This window comes from Colius striatus, chromosome 2 (assembly GCF_028858725.1).
Source record: "Colius striatus isolate bColStr4 chromosome 2, bColStr4.1.hap1, whole genome shotgun sequence".
NCBI classification, from domain to species: Eukaryota; Metazoa; Chordata; class Aves; order Coliiformes; family Coliidae; genus Colius; species Colius striatus.
In genome coordinates this window covers 16788953-16803435 of record NC_084760.1, presented here as the reverse complement: position 1 = coordinate 16803435, position 14483 = coordinate 16788953, and the positions used below count along the sequence as shown (strand labels likewise).

General features: G+C 38.9%; 1 protein-coding gene across 1 annotated transcript in view; it reads right to left on the bottom strand.

Moving 5' to 3' along the window:
- The window catches only part of COL9A1 (collagen type IX alpha 1 chain), a 74587-nt gene that overhangs the window by 20699 nt on the left and 39405 nt on the right, over positions 1–14483 (bottom strand). The window contains exons 20-28 of the mRNA XM_061990121.1: positions 13875–13928; positions 12343–12396; positions 11752–11805; positions 11519–11572; positions 11337–11390; positions 11057–11110; positions 9972–10016; positions 9117–9170; positions 8971–9024 (exon numbers count right to left, since the gene is read on the bottom strand). Coding sequence (XP_061846105.1) covers positions 8971–9024; positions 9117–9170; positions 9972–10016; positions 11057–11110; positions 11337–11390; positions 11519–11572; positions 11752–11805; positions 12343–12396; positions 13875–13928 — 477 coding nt within the window. The remainder of the gene's footprint in view (positions 1–8970; positions 9025–9116; positions 9171–9971; positions 10017–11056; positions 11111–11336; positions 11391–11518; positions 11573–11751; positions 11806–12342; positions 12397–13874; positions 13929–14483) is intronic.

Below are 14483 nucleotides of genomic sequence, written 5' to 3'. Positions count from 1 at the left end.
ACGTAAACATTTTTAGTTGAAAATGGCACACAATATTTAGCACTGAATAATTCACCTAATTCCTTCTGCTGAGTGATTATGCACACTCAAGTCTCCTTCATGTGATCAAACCTGAGAGTTACCTACCACAAACACACTTACTTCACCAAGACAGCTCTAACACACATGCTTGCTTTTAGACTTTTGCTTGGTTTCCTCAACTGAACTCTCACATGACCACATCCTTAGAAGATCTCACATGAACAATGGACAAATGTGAAAAGTGTGGACAGAAGTCATGCTTAAACTCATTTAGGTTATAAAAAGTCTAGACTGTTACAGGGAAGATAACCTTTGCTGGATTTTTACTTTGCATCTTCACTTCAGATATGTTTACGCATTCAGATCATCATATTCACATCAATGTTATAACTCCCCTTAATGCAGCCATTTGAAAATATACTCTGAGTAAACCCGACGTTAAGACAAACTTTTGAAGACTTTAAACAATTTTTTACCTAAAGTACTCTCTCACAAGGATTTTGTTTCTTATGTTTAAACCTTTCAGAAGAGCTCAATGAGTTTTATACACTCTCACCCATACCAATTATATACCTGTACAGTTAAACACTGTCCCAGCACAAGCCTAAGTCTTCCACTGTGTGAAGACATAAGGGGTACTTGCTAAAAAAGCATGAGATGGCATTTAAGATTATAAGATGTCAAGAATTGAAGTTAGTAAATATGTAAGTAGACAATCTTTTATATATAACTTAGGAAGTCTGAGATGAAAGCAGATCTAAGCATTCTAGTGCCATATACAATGAATAATTTTAAGTATCTGTATTGTCTTCATAGTAAGAAAAATATAGTGAACTATTGTGACATAATTAAAAATAAAAGGAGAAGGCAGACATGGCCTTTTACACCAGGTCATAAATGTAATGACAACTTCTCACACAAGCTTAGGGTAACTAACTCTACAACTGAAGAAATAATTAGGTATCCTGGAGAGATCAGAGAACCAAACATGAACAGACTTTTCCAATTGTTTCCTTCAAAACATCCTATGGTGTTAAACTCACTATCCCTTTGAGGCACTTGGTATCATTTCCAGAGGGTTTTTTATGTTTTAATAAACATAAAAAAGAAAAAAGTTCCCCTCAATCACCTTCATCTTACAACACAGAAGATGCATTAGCCTTCATGAAAATATGTTATTTAACCACATAATTCTGTACTACATCTCTGACCTGGAATACTGCTACATTTCTGAGGCAGGAAAGGCAAGGGTTACAATTATGATCAGTATTAGAAACTTATCTCCTCGTAACATTCATGTCAGATTGCCACACAGCTATAAAACAAAAGCAATGTCATTTTCCATAGAGTTAAAATCATATGATAAACCTCTTAAGCATATCAAAGGATCTGTTGGTCACACAGAAGGCAAGAAAAATCTTCTATTTTATTTTAAATGCAAAAAAAAAAAAAATCTTTTGTCAAATACACACTCCAGGAGCTTTTTCAAACACCAGTGCTTTCCTAAAGTGGTAAAAAAAGAACGTTAGTATACAGAAGACTGGAATACAAAAGGATAATATGTCCCATAAACACCAACATTGCATCTGTAGGGACAGATTAGTTCAAACTAAAGGCCATGACTGCAAGATCTGCTGGAGTTGTATTTTAGCAAATAAGAGGAGAAATGTAATATAAAGAGCAATCAGGAATCTCGTTGGCTCATGGCATAACTTAAAAGACTGTAAAGCTTCCTCCAACTATATCTGACTGAAATGGCTCTGGGATAGGATTTACACTGAGCTATCCTGGTTCCCTACACAGGGAATGAAGAAAAATAAGGCACCTTGAAATGCTCCCATGTAAACATTTAAAAAACATCAGGGACGCTTCAACCTACCAGACTACCAATACCACCACACCAACTACAGAAAACGAGCCATTATTTGAGCTGAAGTTTTGTGAAACAAATATAATAGAAAAGCTAGATTTTACTTGTAATTGTTAAGGAAACTAAAGATAAATTTCAGGGTAGGTAAGAGAAAAATAACTTAAGAGATCAGAAAATTTTTTAGCTGAAAGTAATTTAAGGAAGGATGACTCAGGAAACTACAGGCCAGTCAGCCTCACCTCCATCCCTGCAAAGGTGATAGAACAACTCATCCTGAATGTTGTCACTAAACATACGAAGGAAAAGATGGTTATCAGGGGAAGTCAATATGGATTCACCAAGGGGAAATCCCATTTGACCAACCTGATAGCCTTCTATGAGTGCATAACCAGTTGGCTAGAGGAGGGGAGAGCAGCAGATGTCATCTACCTTGACTTCAGCAAAGCTTTTGACATTTTCTCCCATAACATCCTCATCAGAAAGCTGAAACAGTGTGGCTTGAATGAGTGGACAGTGAGGTGGATTGAGCGCTGGCTGAATGACAGAGCCCAGAGGGTGGTGATCAATGGCACAGAATCGAGTTGGAGGCCTGTGGCCAGTGGAGTTCCACAGGGATCAGTTCTGGGGCCACTCTTGTTCAACATCTTCATGAAGGACCTGGATGAGGGGATAGAGTGTACCTTCAGCAAGTTTCCTGATGACACCAAACTGGGAGGACTGGCTGATTCCCCAGAAGGATCCCAGTGGGATCTTGACTGGCTAGAGAGGTGGGCAGAGAGGAACCTCATGAGGTTCAACAAGGACAAGTGCAGAGTCCTGCATCTGGGAAGGAACAACCCCCTGCACCAGTACAGGCTGGGGGTCAAACTGCTGAAGAGCAGCTCTGCAGAGAGAGACCTGAGAGTGCTGGTTGATAATAAACTGAACATGAGCCAGCAACGTGCCCTCGTGGCCAAGGCGGCCAATGGCATCCTGGGATGCATCAAGAAGAGTGTGGGCAGCAGGTCAAGGGAAGTTTATCTCCCCCACTACTCTGCCGTGGTGAGGCTTCATCTGGAGTCCTGTGTCCAGTTCAGGGCTCCTCAGCTCAAGAGGGACAGGGGAGTGCTGGAGAGAGTCCAGCACAGGGCCACAAAGATGATCAGGGGAATGGAACATCTTTCACAGAGAAAGGCTGCGGGAACTGGGGCTGTTTAGTCTGGAGGAGACTGAGGGGGGATCTTATTAATATTTACAAACATCTAAAGAGTGGGTGTCAGGAGGTTGGGACATCCCTTTTTTCTGTTGTAGCTAGCAACAGGACAAGGGGTAATGGGATGAAGCTGGAACACAGAAAGTTCCACTCAAATATAAGAAAAAACTATTTCACTGTTGAGGTGAGGGAGCCCTGGCACAGGCTGCCCAGAGGGGTTGTGGAGTCTCCTTCCTTGGAGGTCTTCAAGACCCGCCTGGACATGTTCCTATGCAACCTGATCTAGGTGACCCTGCTTCTGCAGGGGGGTTGGACTAGATGATCTCTAAAGGTCCCTTCCAATCCTACCATTCTGTGGTATTCTCAGCTAACTTTAGGCTGTCTGACATTTTAGTACCAAATCCAAGGTACTCTCCTCACTCCTCCTTTACAATGAGCAGATAGACAAAGGCACCTCCAGGGAGAATGTCAGCCCAACCAACCAGGGCCCCTCAGAAGTCTCTCAGATGGGGCAATGGTATCAAATCTTAGGCAGCTAGATACTTAACCTCTGTTGCTAACATTAAGAAAACATGTATTGCATCCTAAATCCTTTACGACATCTCTATTCTGGCTTGCATATGCATTGCGTTTGCTCAATTTGCTAGGCAAGTACTCAACTTTCAGTTAAATGCTCCAAGCTCTCTTTTAACTGCAAAGCTAGAGTATGATATATGTTCTCCAAAGGTTAGCAATTTAAACAGCTGAGGAAAAACAAGGGATGAATAAAAGCAGTGGCAAGGGTCAGTATTTTCTGCAGACACGATGCAAGCAATGAAACCTTAGTAAATCTCAGCAAATATGAAAGAAAATGGTTAAGCAGCTTAGGGAACATGGCTCAATTCCACTGATTAGGAATGACACTCCAGTGTTTGAGAATTGCTTCCTTTGGGCCACCTGCCATGATGACTGGCTTAGAAAGGTTTAAATCACAAATGATTTTGGTAATTACTTGAATTGGCTAGCAGAATTTGAAGCAAACATAAAGTTAACTGACAAAACAACTAGAGTGGAACGGAGAATATGTTTGATTTTGAACCAAAAGACAAAATATCCATGTTACTCCAGTTGTTTTCCTGTGTTAGTGAACAGATGAACAGTAAACTAAAGTAAAACATTTTCTCTCCTGGCTCAGATGCCAACCTAAGTTTTGTATGGAAAATCAACAATAGACTAAAATGATACTTTTGAAAGTAATTATTCTCCTAGTGATATTTTTCAGCAGTGTGGTAAGTCTCCTATCACAGGAGTTGCTTTTAATTAGAGATATTTATCCTGTTTTCAATCACTTAATATCTTCCCTGTGAAAGTGTAAACGTGTACAGACTCACAAAAGGTCAAAATTTGAATCTGCTGCACGGCAACACCACCATTCCAACTACACTCCAACAGTTGTTTAATAATGAAAACAACATTGAAATAACAGTTTATGCCAGAGTCACCGATGATTGCTTAATAGCTCTCCCTTGCGTAACTCCTCAAAACGCTACACACTAGTTGAAGGTAAAACTTTCACTCAAAAAGATGTCTTCTCCAAGTAGCTGAAAAGTCAGGCAATTTTTAATATGATACAAATGTTAGAATATTGTTTTTCCCTAGTGCAGGTATCAGCCTGCTGTCCATATGATCACTCTCTACAACTACCTGAAAGGAAGCTGTAGTGAGGTCAATCTCTTCTCTCTAGTAATGAATGATAGGATATGAGGAAATGGGTTCACGTTGCACCAGGGGAGGTTTAGATTGGACATTAGGAAGAACTTTTTCACCAAGAGGATTATTAAGCATTGGAACAGTTGCCTAGGGAGGGGGTGGAGTCACCATCCCTGGATATATTTAAAAGCTGTACAGATGAGGTGCTGAGGGAGGTGGTTTAGTGATGGCCTTGGCAGTATGAGGTGTGATGATCTTAAAGGTCTTTTCCAATCAAAATGATTCTATAATTCTACAATTAGCAGAGTCAGACTTGTCCTCCCACAGATCTCCTCTGGAGGTACTTTCCTCTACAGTTCTGGCCTCCTGGAGCCACCAGTTCTGCTGTCTGTCCCCACTAGTGATGTGAACAACAGGGATAAGCGAAATTGGAAAGTGAAGAGGATCTCTCATGTGGCTGCTGTCATGCAGTAATACATTAAGAGACTGAAGTTCTCCATATCCTGCAAAATATCAAGGTTTTTTTCCAAGTCCAAGGAAGAAGTCCAGACTCTCTTGATTTCTGCCTGAGTCTTCTATACCAAGGGTGAAATGGAACAAAAGGTAAAGGACAAAGTAAACAACTGAAGTCAGTGCCAAAGAAGATAACTGAAAAAAGGAAGGAAAAGGACAAGAAAATATCTGAACAGGAATCTTAAAATCCTCAGGTTTTAAAAGTGTTTGATTATATAACTTTGGTAAAAAAATATAAAATATTAAAGTTATGAGAAAAAATAAAAATCTGGAAAAAATATAAAAATATTCAAAGGAAAAAGTCTCTTTAGAGCAATTATAAAATCTTTCCTCACCTTATTTTCAAAATTTCTAGTTTTAGAAGGTAAACAATTCTATACACCATGATTTTCAATCTGGCAGATTTTTTTTTAACCTGTAAATTTAAGTGTCGAGTCCTAAAAGCTGAGGCTCAAGTGTATCTACCACGTGAATGTGCTGCAGAAGAAAGAAGAAAACAGTCTTTATTCTGCCCTGAAAATAAATATAAAGTCAATTTGGACCAAAGCTCACTGAGGTTCCTGAACACAAAATCCTGATCATTCCAATCTGTTGTATACAAGTAATGTTTTTTTCCAAAAACAGAAGAGAAAGATATTCCAGTCATTTTATTCCTGTACTCTTGAGCAGTAGAAAGCGAAACATAGCTATTATTCAAGGATCTTTATAGTTTTAAAGGAAGTAGAGGTGAGAAGTAGACTACTGTTTAAAATTCTACATGCAAATTTATCTTATTATAAAATTTACTTCCTTTCTTCACTTTGTATTAGCCAAAAGTTTTTTGGGGTTTTCTTTCTCTGCTTTTCTCTGTTTCAATGTTCACATGTTTCCCAAAATGAGTACACTTTTTAAAGAGAGAAATTAAAGGCAAGATATCCAGATGTCTTGCTGATCTCCAGAGTGATAAACAACAACAAAAATCATTGTATTTAATCTGCATTCAGTATTTCCGTCTGACTACAAGGTTACGAATAATTAACGTTGCACGTCAACTCCTGTTCCATGGACTGCTGATTTTGCAAATTCGTGTTCACATCGAAAGGATTAAAAGCATAGTTTAGCAGATTACAGTACAGAGTGGGCAACTACTTTAGTCTGATTCAATTATAATTCTTATTCCTGTTAGAAATATATGAAGTATTTGCTCAAGAACAGGGCTGAAATTTTTTTCTAATGTATTCAATAGTTTTAAACACAAACCACAAAAATGTTTGCAAGCTGAGTTTATGGCCGGCTGAAGAGACCTGTATTCCATCCTATTGAGTGTATGCTTGTATAATCCCCTTTTTATATCATCCATAGGCAGCTGTGGACACAGCACTCATATAAGGATACAGTCTAAAATAAATATGATCTCGTGAATTAATGCATCTAGCACATGAAAAGAGAAACCACAGAAGAAGAAAACTGCTGCTGTACGTTTAATTCAGAGAAGATATTCCTGACCCATGATATACCCTTACAAATATATCCTTATCAGTAGCTCTCTAAGCCCTGTATGAGGATAACCCTGCAACTGCATGAGTAAAACTGTTCTGTCATTGTATGGTAGCTGAAGCTCCAAACATTCCAGGAAAGTATCCTTGGGGTATCAGCGGCAAGAGAGAAGCTTGCAAAAACGTTGTCAATGGAGCCTTGTCAATGTCACCAGACTGAATTTTGGTATATGAAGATTTTCTTCAAAGCACTCTCATTCCTCACAGAAGGATCAACAGCAAATGGAAACTAGATCAGCCTTATGTAACTTCAATCCAGGTCCACTCTAAAGGGAATAAAAAAATCTGTACCCAGCAGGCTCTCTAGTAGCCCAAGCATGCCTCAGGAAAAGTCCTTTTTTGTTCAACGCTGAGCCTTAGCAAATGCCACCAGTTCACTTTCCTTAGCACATTTATGTCCTGCAGCGAGCTGTCTACCTACCAACATTTTCACCAGTCTTCTGAATCTTTCTAGAGTTAAGAAAAACCTCCAATGAAAGAAACTACATCAGTGTTTCCAGATAGAGAGAAATGCTATACTTCGTTACAGCTGCACTCATAATGCCAACCAGAAAGGGCCAAGGCACAGGCCTGAGCAGCATCCCACCATCACCCATGATAAATAGTTAGCATGCTTTTGTCTCATACAAACTGGACTTTCCTAGATAATGCCCAAGAACACTTTTGGAAACACAGGCAAGAGACTCTTCCTCATTTGCATTGCACCTAACCGACTCTCACACATGAAGGGGTGTTCTAACAGAGTTCAGCAGTATGAAGACAAATCACACCATGCCAGTTGACCAAGGGGGCCAAGGACAATCTCTAGCCACTTTCTTTACCTGGTAAGACAGACAGCTACCTTTCTTCTACATCTTGCCTCTTTATTCACATTACATGCAGTAGAAATAGGTCCTAGCCAAAAAAACTCCTGTTCTGAATACTTAGTCCAAAAGCGCAAAACCTTGTAATAGACAGCTAAACCCTGCAACATACAGCTCCAGCTTCTTTAAGAGGCTGAAATAGTTAAAGAGCAAGTGATCTACTGTCAGCTAGCACATATAAACTTTTCAATGCCAGTAGTGGGAGTTGATTGTTGCAGTGTAGTGGTTTTGCCTGGGTCAGGTTTGGTAACTGGTGGGCTACAGGGGTGGCTTCTCTAAACAAAGAGCTGCCAGAAGCTTCCCCTGTAGCTGATAGGGCTAATACCAGTGAATTCTAAGATGGATCCACAGCTGACTCAGGCCTGGCCAACTAGTGACTGAGGTAACATCTCTGTGAATAACATATTTGAGAAGGGGTAGAAGTTGTTGCACAGTTGCTGAAATGCAACAGCAACAGGGAGAATGTGAAAATATCTCTGCAGACACTAAGGTCAGTGGAGAAAAGGAGGGGGAGGAAGGTGCTTAGGCTCTAGAAGAAAGACTCCCCTGTGACCTGTGGTGAGGACCAAGGTGAGGCAGCTGTGTCCCTATAGTCCATGGAGGCCACCGGGAAGCAGAGACCCACTCACAGCCCGTGGAGGACCCCATGCCAGAGCAGTGGGAAGTGTGAGGAAGCCTCTCCCTGAGAAGAGGCAGCAGCAAAGTCCCATCTGCAATGAACTGACCGCAACCCCCATCCTCCATCCCCTGCACTGCACTGGGAAGAAGCAGGGGTGGGGGGAGGTGTTTTAAGATTTGGATTTACTTCTCATCTCCTTGTTTTGTTTCAATTGTTCATTAATAAGTCAAACTTTTTCATCCTAAGTTGAGTCTGTTTTGCCCATGATGGTAATTGCTGAGCCATCTCCCTGACCTTAACTCACAAACCTCTCATTATATTTCTCTCTCCCCTGTCCAGTTTAGAAGGGGGAGGTGATAGAATAACTTGGTGGGCATCTGGCACCCAGCCAGGGCTAAACCACCACATAGTGGAAAAACAGGAGTTTGGATCCAGCTTTTTGTTGTAAAACACCCTCGTTAGTCAGAGGACATGAGCTTCTGGATTTCTCTCTCTGTGATGATGCACATCCACCTGGTACAGAAGGGGGTTAAAGAACACCTAGCATTCACCTTGAAAATTAGCACTTGTGCTGAGTAGTATTTTTACCTGATTATTATCTTCAGCAATCATAACTTGAGACACTGCAATATTACATAAGCTCGTGTGGAAATTTAATCAATACTTACTGGTGGCCCCCGGGGTCCTGTTGGACCTGCTTCTCCCTCTGGCCCCCGTTCACCCTGTTTTGCAAGAACACAACAAAAGTGAACTTCTTACACAATGCAAAACTTCTCATTTTTCTACATCTTTTGAGTAAGATTAATGATCTTACCTGTTTACCAGAATTTCCCATCAAACCTGGCAGCCCAGGTGGACCCCTATTACCCTGTTGAACAAAATATTAAAATCATTAGCCAAGCCAATGTTTTACTGCTCCTTTTAAAATGAAAAAAAATAAGGAAATCGGGAAGGGCTTTAAAAAAAAAAAGAATCATCCTGTATTCATTTTTTAACTTCCATCTTTATTTTGGTTTTCATTTAGCTTTCACCTAATTCCTTCTAATTTTTCAGAAGTCAGGTTCCAGTTCTTTTCTTGTTCACATACTAACAAATCCCACACAGACATGATTGCTGCTTTCAAATCACAGTAGGGTAACATCACTCCATGTAATTTTAGAAGAAATTCATGTCTGAATCTATTTTCTTTCTCAATTACTTAAACACAAACTCAAACGTTACTGTCTGAATCATTCCATAGTCTCAATCACACAACACTTTTCTAAACTTAATTGGAATCAATGCTGTGATTTGGTGGTAAGCAAATGGAGGTGACAATCTCTGTGATTCAATTTAGGTCAGCTACAAATACACTGATTACAATATCACTCATTTCAAGCTGTAGTGAAGTACCTATGTCACATGCCTCCTCTAGCAATGACTCCCATAAATGTAAAAGGAAATGGCCTTTTTTAGGAATTATTTCATGCCTGGAATCATGAAAACCACACCATGTAGCAAAAGAATCATGAAAAAGCACAGGTATAGAGCTGATGAAGAATGTATTTCTTTAAGCCAAAAGCTTGTCTCTTACCACAACAGAAAGTTAATATAATTTCAGTAAATTACTTTAGAACTTGATGAGCACAAATACAGTATTACAAGAAAGTCAATACATGAGATTATTTACCTTTGGGCCAGGAATGCCTTTCACACCTGGAGAGCCTGGTAAACCCTGAAAGAAATAACATTTATATTGTTTTATTTGTTGGTAAAGGGATTGGAAATGGTGTTAAAAAACATCTCTCTCGTGTTAAAGTATTTCTAGTTCTTTTACTTGATATGGAAGCCCTTTAATCAAATAATGGACTAAGCTTAAATTCTTTCTCTTTACAAACAGAGTATTATTCCTACTTCATAAATTGGAAAAAGGAGCGTGGAAAAGCAAGAAGCTGTACCTTTGTCTGGCTTAGTCTAGAAATAGATTCTCAGTGCCAGTATTCTGAGACTGAAGGTAGAGAGTTTAACAGATACTTTTTGTATATGTTTCATTCTCTCCTCACTTCTGAGCAACTTTTAGCAACTATGCTTTATTGAATTTTCTTCCAAGCTTAAGAGCTCAGTTCTTATTACAAATTTACTTCCCGTTCTATTTTAACACAGCTTCTTCACTATACCCCGATAGCAACTACTGCTATAGTATAGTGTTTCAAAGAAGTTTCTGCTTAGCTTTTGACAATTGTCAGTTCTCATTCAGTTAATGTGCAAGGACTAACTTCTAAGAGTTTACGAAGCACTACTGATTCCCTATAACTTCACCACAGGGGATACACCAGAAAACTGAAAGAAACAGAGTGTGATGCATTCCAGATGTTCTGAGCCAGCAGCATTATCAAAAGGAATTAACTGTTCATTTAAGGTATGTTAGACTAGCAGGTCAGCTCTTCCAGCACACCCTGGGAACAGGCTTGGCTCTTGTCAACACAATTTGATCCACAGGGTCTCACAAAGGATAAATCCCCAAAGAATTGCATATTGGCCACAAACATTTTGTAAGACTGACCTGCTCAATAACAGTACCATGAGGAAACTTTTGGGGTAAATTTTTGGATACATATAACAGAATTTCCCTTTGCATTACATCTACTCTCCCTGGGCTTTCTGCTTAGATTTTCACTTACCTTACTCCAATGTCAGCATCAAACTAACCTATTTAAGGGCTTCCTGTGGTTTGAACTGAGCCTAAATTTCAAAGGTAAGATGCCAGATACTTACAGGCAGTCCTTGAAGCCCTGCATCACCTGGAGCTCCAGGTTTTCCTGGTTCACCCTAAAAAAAAACCATTTTAAGTTGTAATTTATGTAAATCAAACAAAAGGAAAAAAATTATTTCTGGAACACAGAGCTGGAGTACTTTGTATCTCTAGGATGGGAAAGTTCATTCAATTACCCTAATAATGTGCATAAAGCATGGGCAGCAGCCCCTAAAAAGCCACAAATGAGTAAAGAAATCTAGGGCATTATCCAAGCTCAGATAAATCCCAACTGTGCCTTACTTTTGCTCCAGGCATTCCAGGGATCCCTTCCCGGCCATCAACTCCTGGTAAGCCCTTGAAAGAGGAAAAAAAAATGTTTTTAAAAAGTATAAATTAATGTATTATTGGAGAAATTTCACCCAAGCACTTTGATATGTAAATGAGGACGACAGGAAGCAAATGAAGAACTGAAATATACATACAGACTCTCCTTTAGGCCCAGGGAGACCATTTATTCCTCTTGTACCTTGAGGGCCCTAAGAATAATAATAATTTTTAAGAATGAAAATAAATACATTGAAATGACAGATGCAAAGAATGTCAACACATAGTCATTCAGATATGCATTAGTTTGACAGCATCAACTATGCTGCATGTTTATATGCTATGAGTAACCGATATTTGCAAGTCAACATGAGTTGGAAGTATGTCTCACCCTCTCTCCCTTCGGACCTGTCTCTCCCAGTGGACCTCTCTGTCCTTGATCCCCCTACAGGGAAAAAAAATGAAATTAATAATAAAACCAGAATAAACTTACTTGCATTTATTAGCTAGAACCTCCAGTAAATCAAAACCAGTACAGTTCACACTTGGTTAAATAGACATCTTAAACTTACACTATATTTTCAAATGCAGTTTCTTAAAACCGTGGCTGATAGCTACATTTTAAAAAACACACCCCAACAAACAAACAAGGGGGCAAAAACTGCCCTGGACAAGTTTTATTCTGATGAATTAATATTTTCTAGGTTAAAATCTGAAAAATTCCAAGTCACCCTAATGCACAGTAGCATCCAGAGCGAAGAGGTAACTATAAGATACTAAGAGGCTAAAATGTGTTACACTGACTCCATTAATTCCTTGGAGACAGCAACTGATTCTGGACTTGACCTCACTGCCATATCATTTATTCATCTGTCGGGAATTGGATTACTCAGAGGCTTTTCTGATTGACAGCAAAAAAGTTTCAGGACTTGGTTTCTAACTGGGTAGACCCTGGGAAGTGTCTGGCTGACACTCTACTTACAGGTGCACCAGGAAGACCTTGAGGACCAGGCTCACCATCAAGCCCACGGGCTCCCTACAAAACAAGTAGATAACACAATATGGTAATTAAAATGAAGTGCTGAAACACTAATAACTTATACTCCCTTCTGATCTGCTGGAAGCTGCCAATTCTCTCCAGCTGAGGTTTTTTTATAGCTCTGATTAAAAAAAATAAAGAAGATAGAATTGTTCCTAACTTTTATTTTTCAGTCTATCTTGGTTTTTTGTGGAGTTATGAAAGCCAAGATTTTTCTTATGGAAAATAGTGTTCAAAAAAATGACATTCAATTTATCCTCTAAAAGCATCATGTCTGATAGTGAAAAGGTAGAGCTTTTCATGCTACTTCAGAAAATGTCTATCTTCCTTCATAATACTGTATCTTTTGCCACAGAACAGAACAGCATCAAAATGTGAAGAGAAATCATCAAGTGCAGTGCACCTATTTTTTTTATCACATATATTTCACAGAAACAATTCAACTGCTACCCTGTAAGTAATTTTAAATGGTGAGAAAAAGATTTGTAGAAAATAAGGAACTCCTTTGTCCAACAGATGTAGTAAATATTTCAAATAAACAGGACAAAAATGTAGGCAAATAACTATGAAGAAGTAGAAGATACAAACAAAGCCAGAAAAGCAAAGTAAGACTAATAACTTAGCAAATGTGGCTGAGAGGTTAGGAAGGACCACTCGGGAGAAGATTCATAATTAGGACAAATTTGATATTGCTTCTGAACACAGATGGCCATAGAATAAGGCTTCTGTCATTTCATTTCCAGAGAAGGAAACAATCACAGAATCACAGGATCTTAAGGGTTGGAAGGGACCTTGAAAGATCATCTAGTCCAACTCCCCTGCCAGAGCAGGATTTCCTACAGCAGGTCACACCAGATTGTATATAATTTACTACTTACAGAATTTTTTACCCTATTAATTTAGCAAGAGCATAAGAATAGACATGTAGCAGCCAGTTTTGAAATAACAGTTAGAAACACTTTGATGATGGGAGAATTACCCAGCAAGGTGAGAGTCTCTATAAACATGAATCCCAGTGGCAGCAATTTAAGACACAAAAGAAACAGAAAGAATGGGAAAAAAAACAAGCTCTCAATACAAAATCCTGACAAAAACTGGGACAATGGAAGCAAAAGGCCTCAGGACGATGCAAATCACAGGAGACACTACTTAATGAATTTTAGCTTTAAATAGAACATGCCATATTTTAGAACTGCTATGACTTGCTATCTTGCTAACTACACACCTGCACACATGCCAAAGGATCAAAAGATCAGAGGCAAAGGTGTGAAGAGTATATGTACTTCAATAATATGATGGACTAAGCTGCCTCTCTTCCTAACCAGAAGTACAGTAGCTATGGGAATAGAGCTGAAGGGAGAGAGAAAACGCAGGCAAAAAAAGTGTGAGACATTTAAATAAGTTTTAAAAACATTCAGGGGTGTACATTTTATTTTAATCCAGGTCATTTTATGGAAATAAAGGTTAATACTCACTTTTGTACCTTTAGGTCCCATTATACCAGTTATACCTCTGATACCTTGGATGCCCTGAAAATAAAAAGTATACTCAAATTACACTTAAATCTTTTCACCAGAACTGTCCTAGTTTTCAGAGAGAAAACTCAGAGTCCTATATGTTTCCTTTATGTTTATTTAGTCTCTGTTCTTTCTTTATCTTTCTCCAGTCCTAATCTAGAGGCTTATGTTGCCTTATGTTCATAAAGAATTCTGTAATTTATGATTTGGGTGCAATGTGCACCTAAGTAAACTCCTGTACACCTGGACACCAACAGCATTAAAGAAATAGTTTCACATCTAAAAAAAAATGTGTAAGATCCCATCAGTAAATAAACTGGTGTTTATGCCTATGTATATTTCTCTTACTTAAAATGATCCCTTTATTCTGTTCCCTATATTGCCTGGTCAGCTGTAGTAACTGTAAGAGCTCCTCACAAGGAAACAAACTGAGGAGTTGTGTGCCACAACAAAGAAGTTAAATAAAGCAGGATAAGAAAATTATTCCAAAATAATAGGTGTGATTGAAGGATGCTTCTTTGGCATGCAAAAAGGCAAAAAACTTCAGAAAAAAAAATCACAATTTAA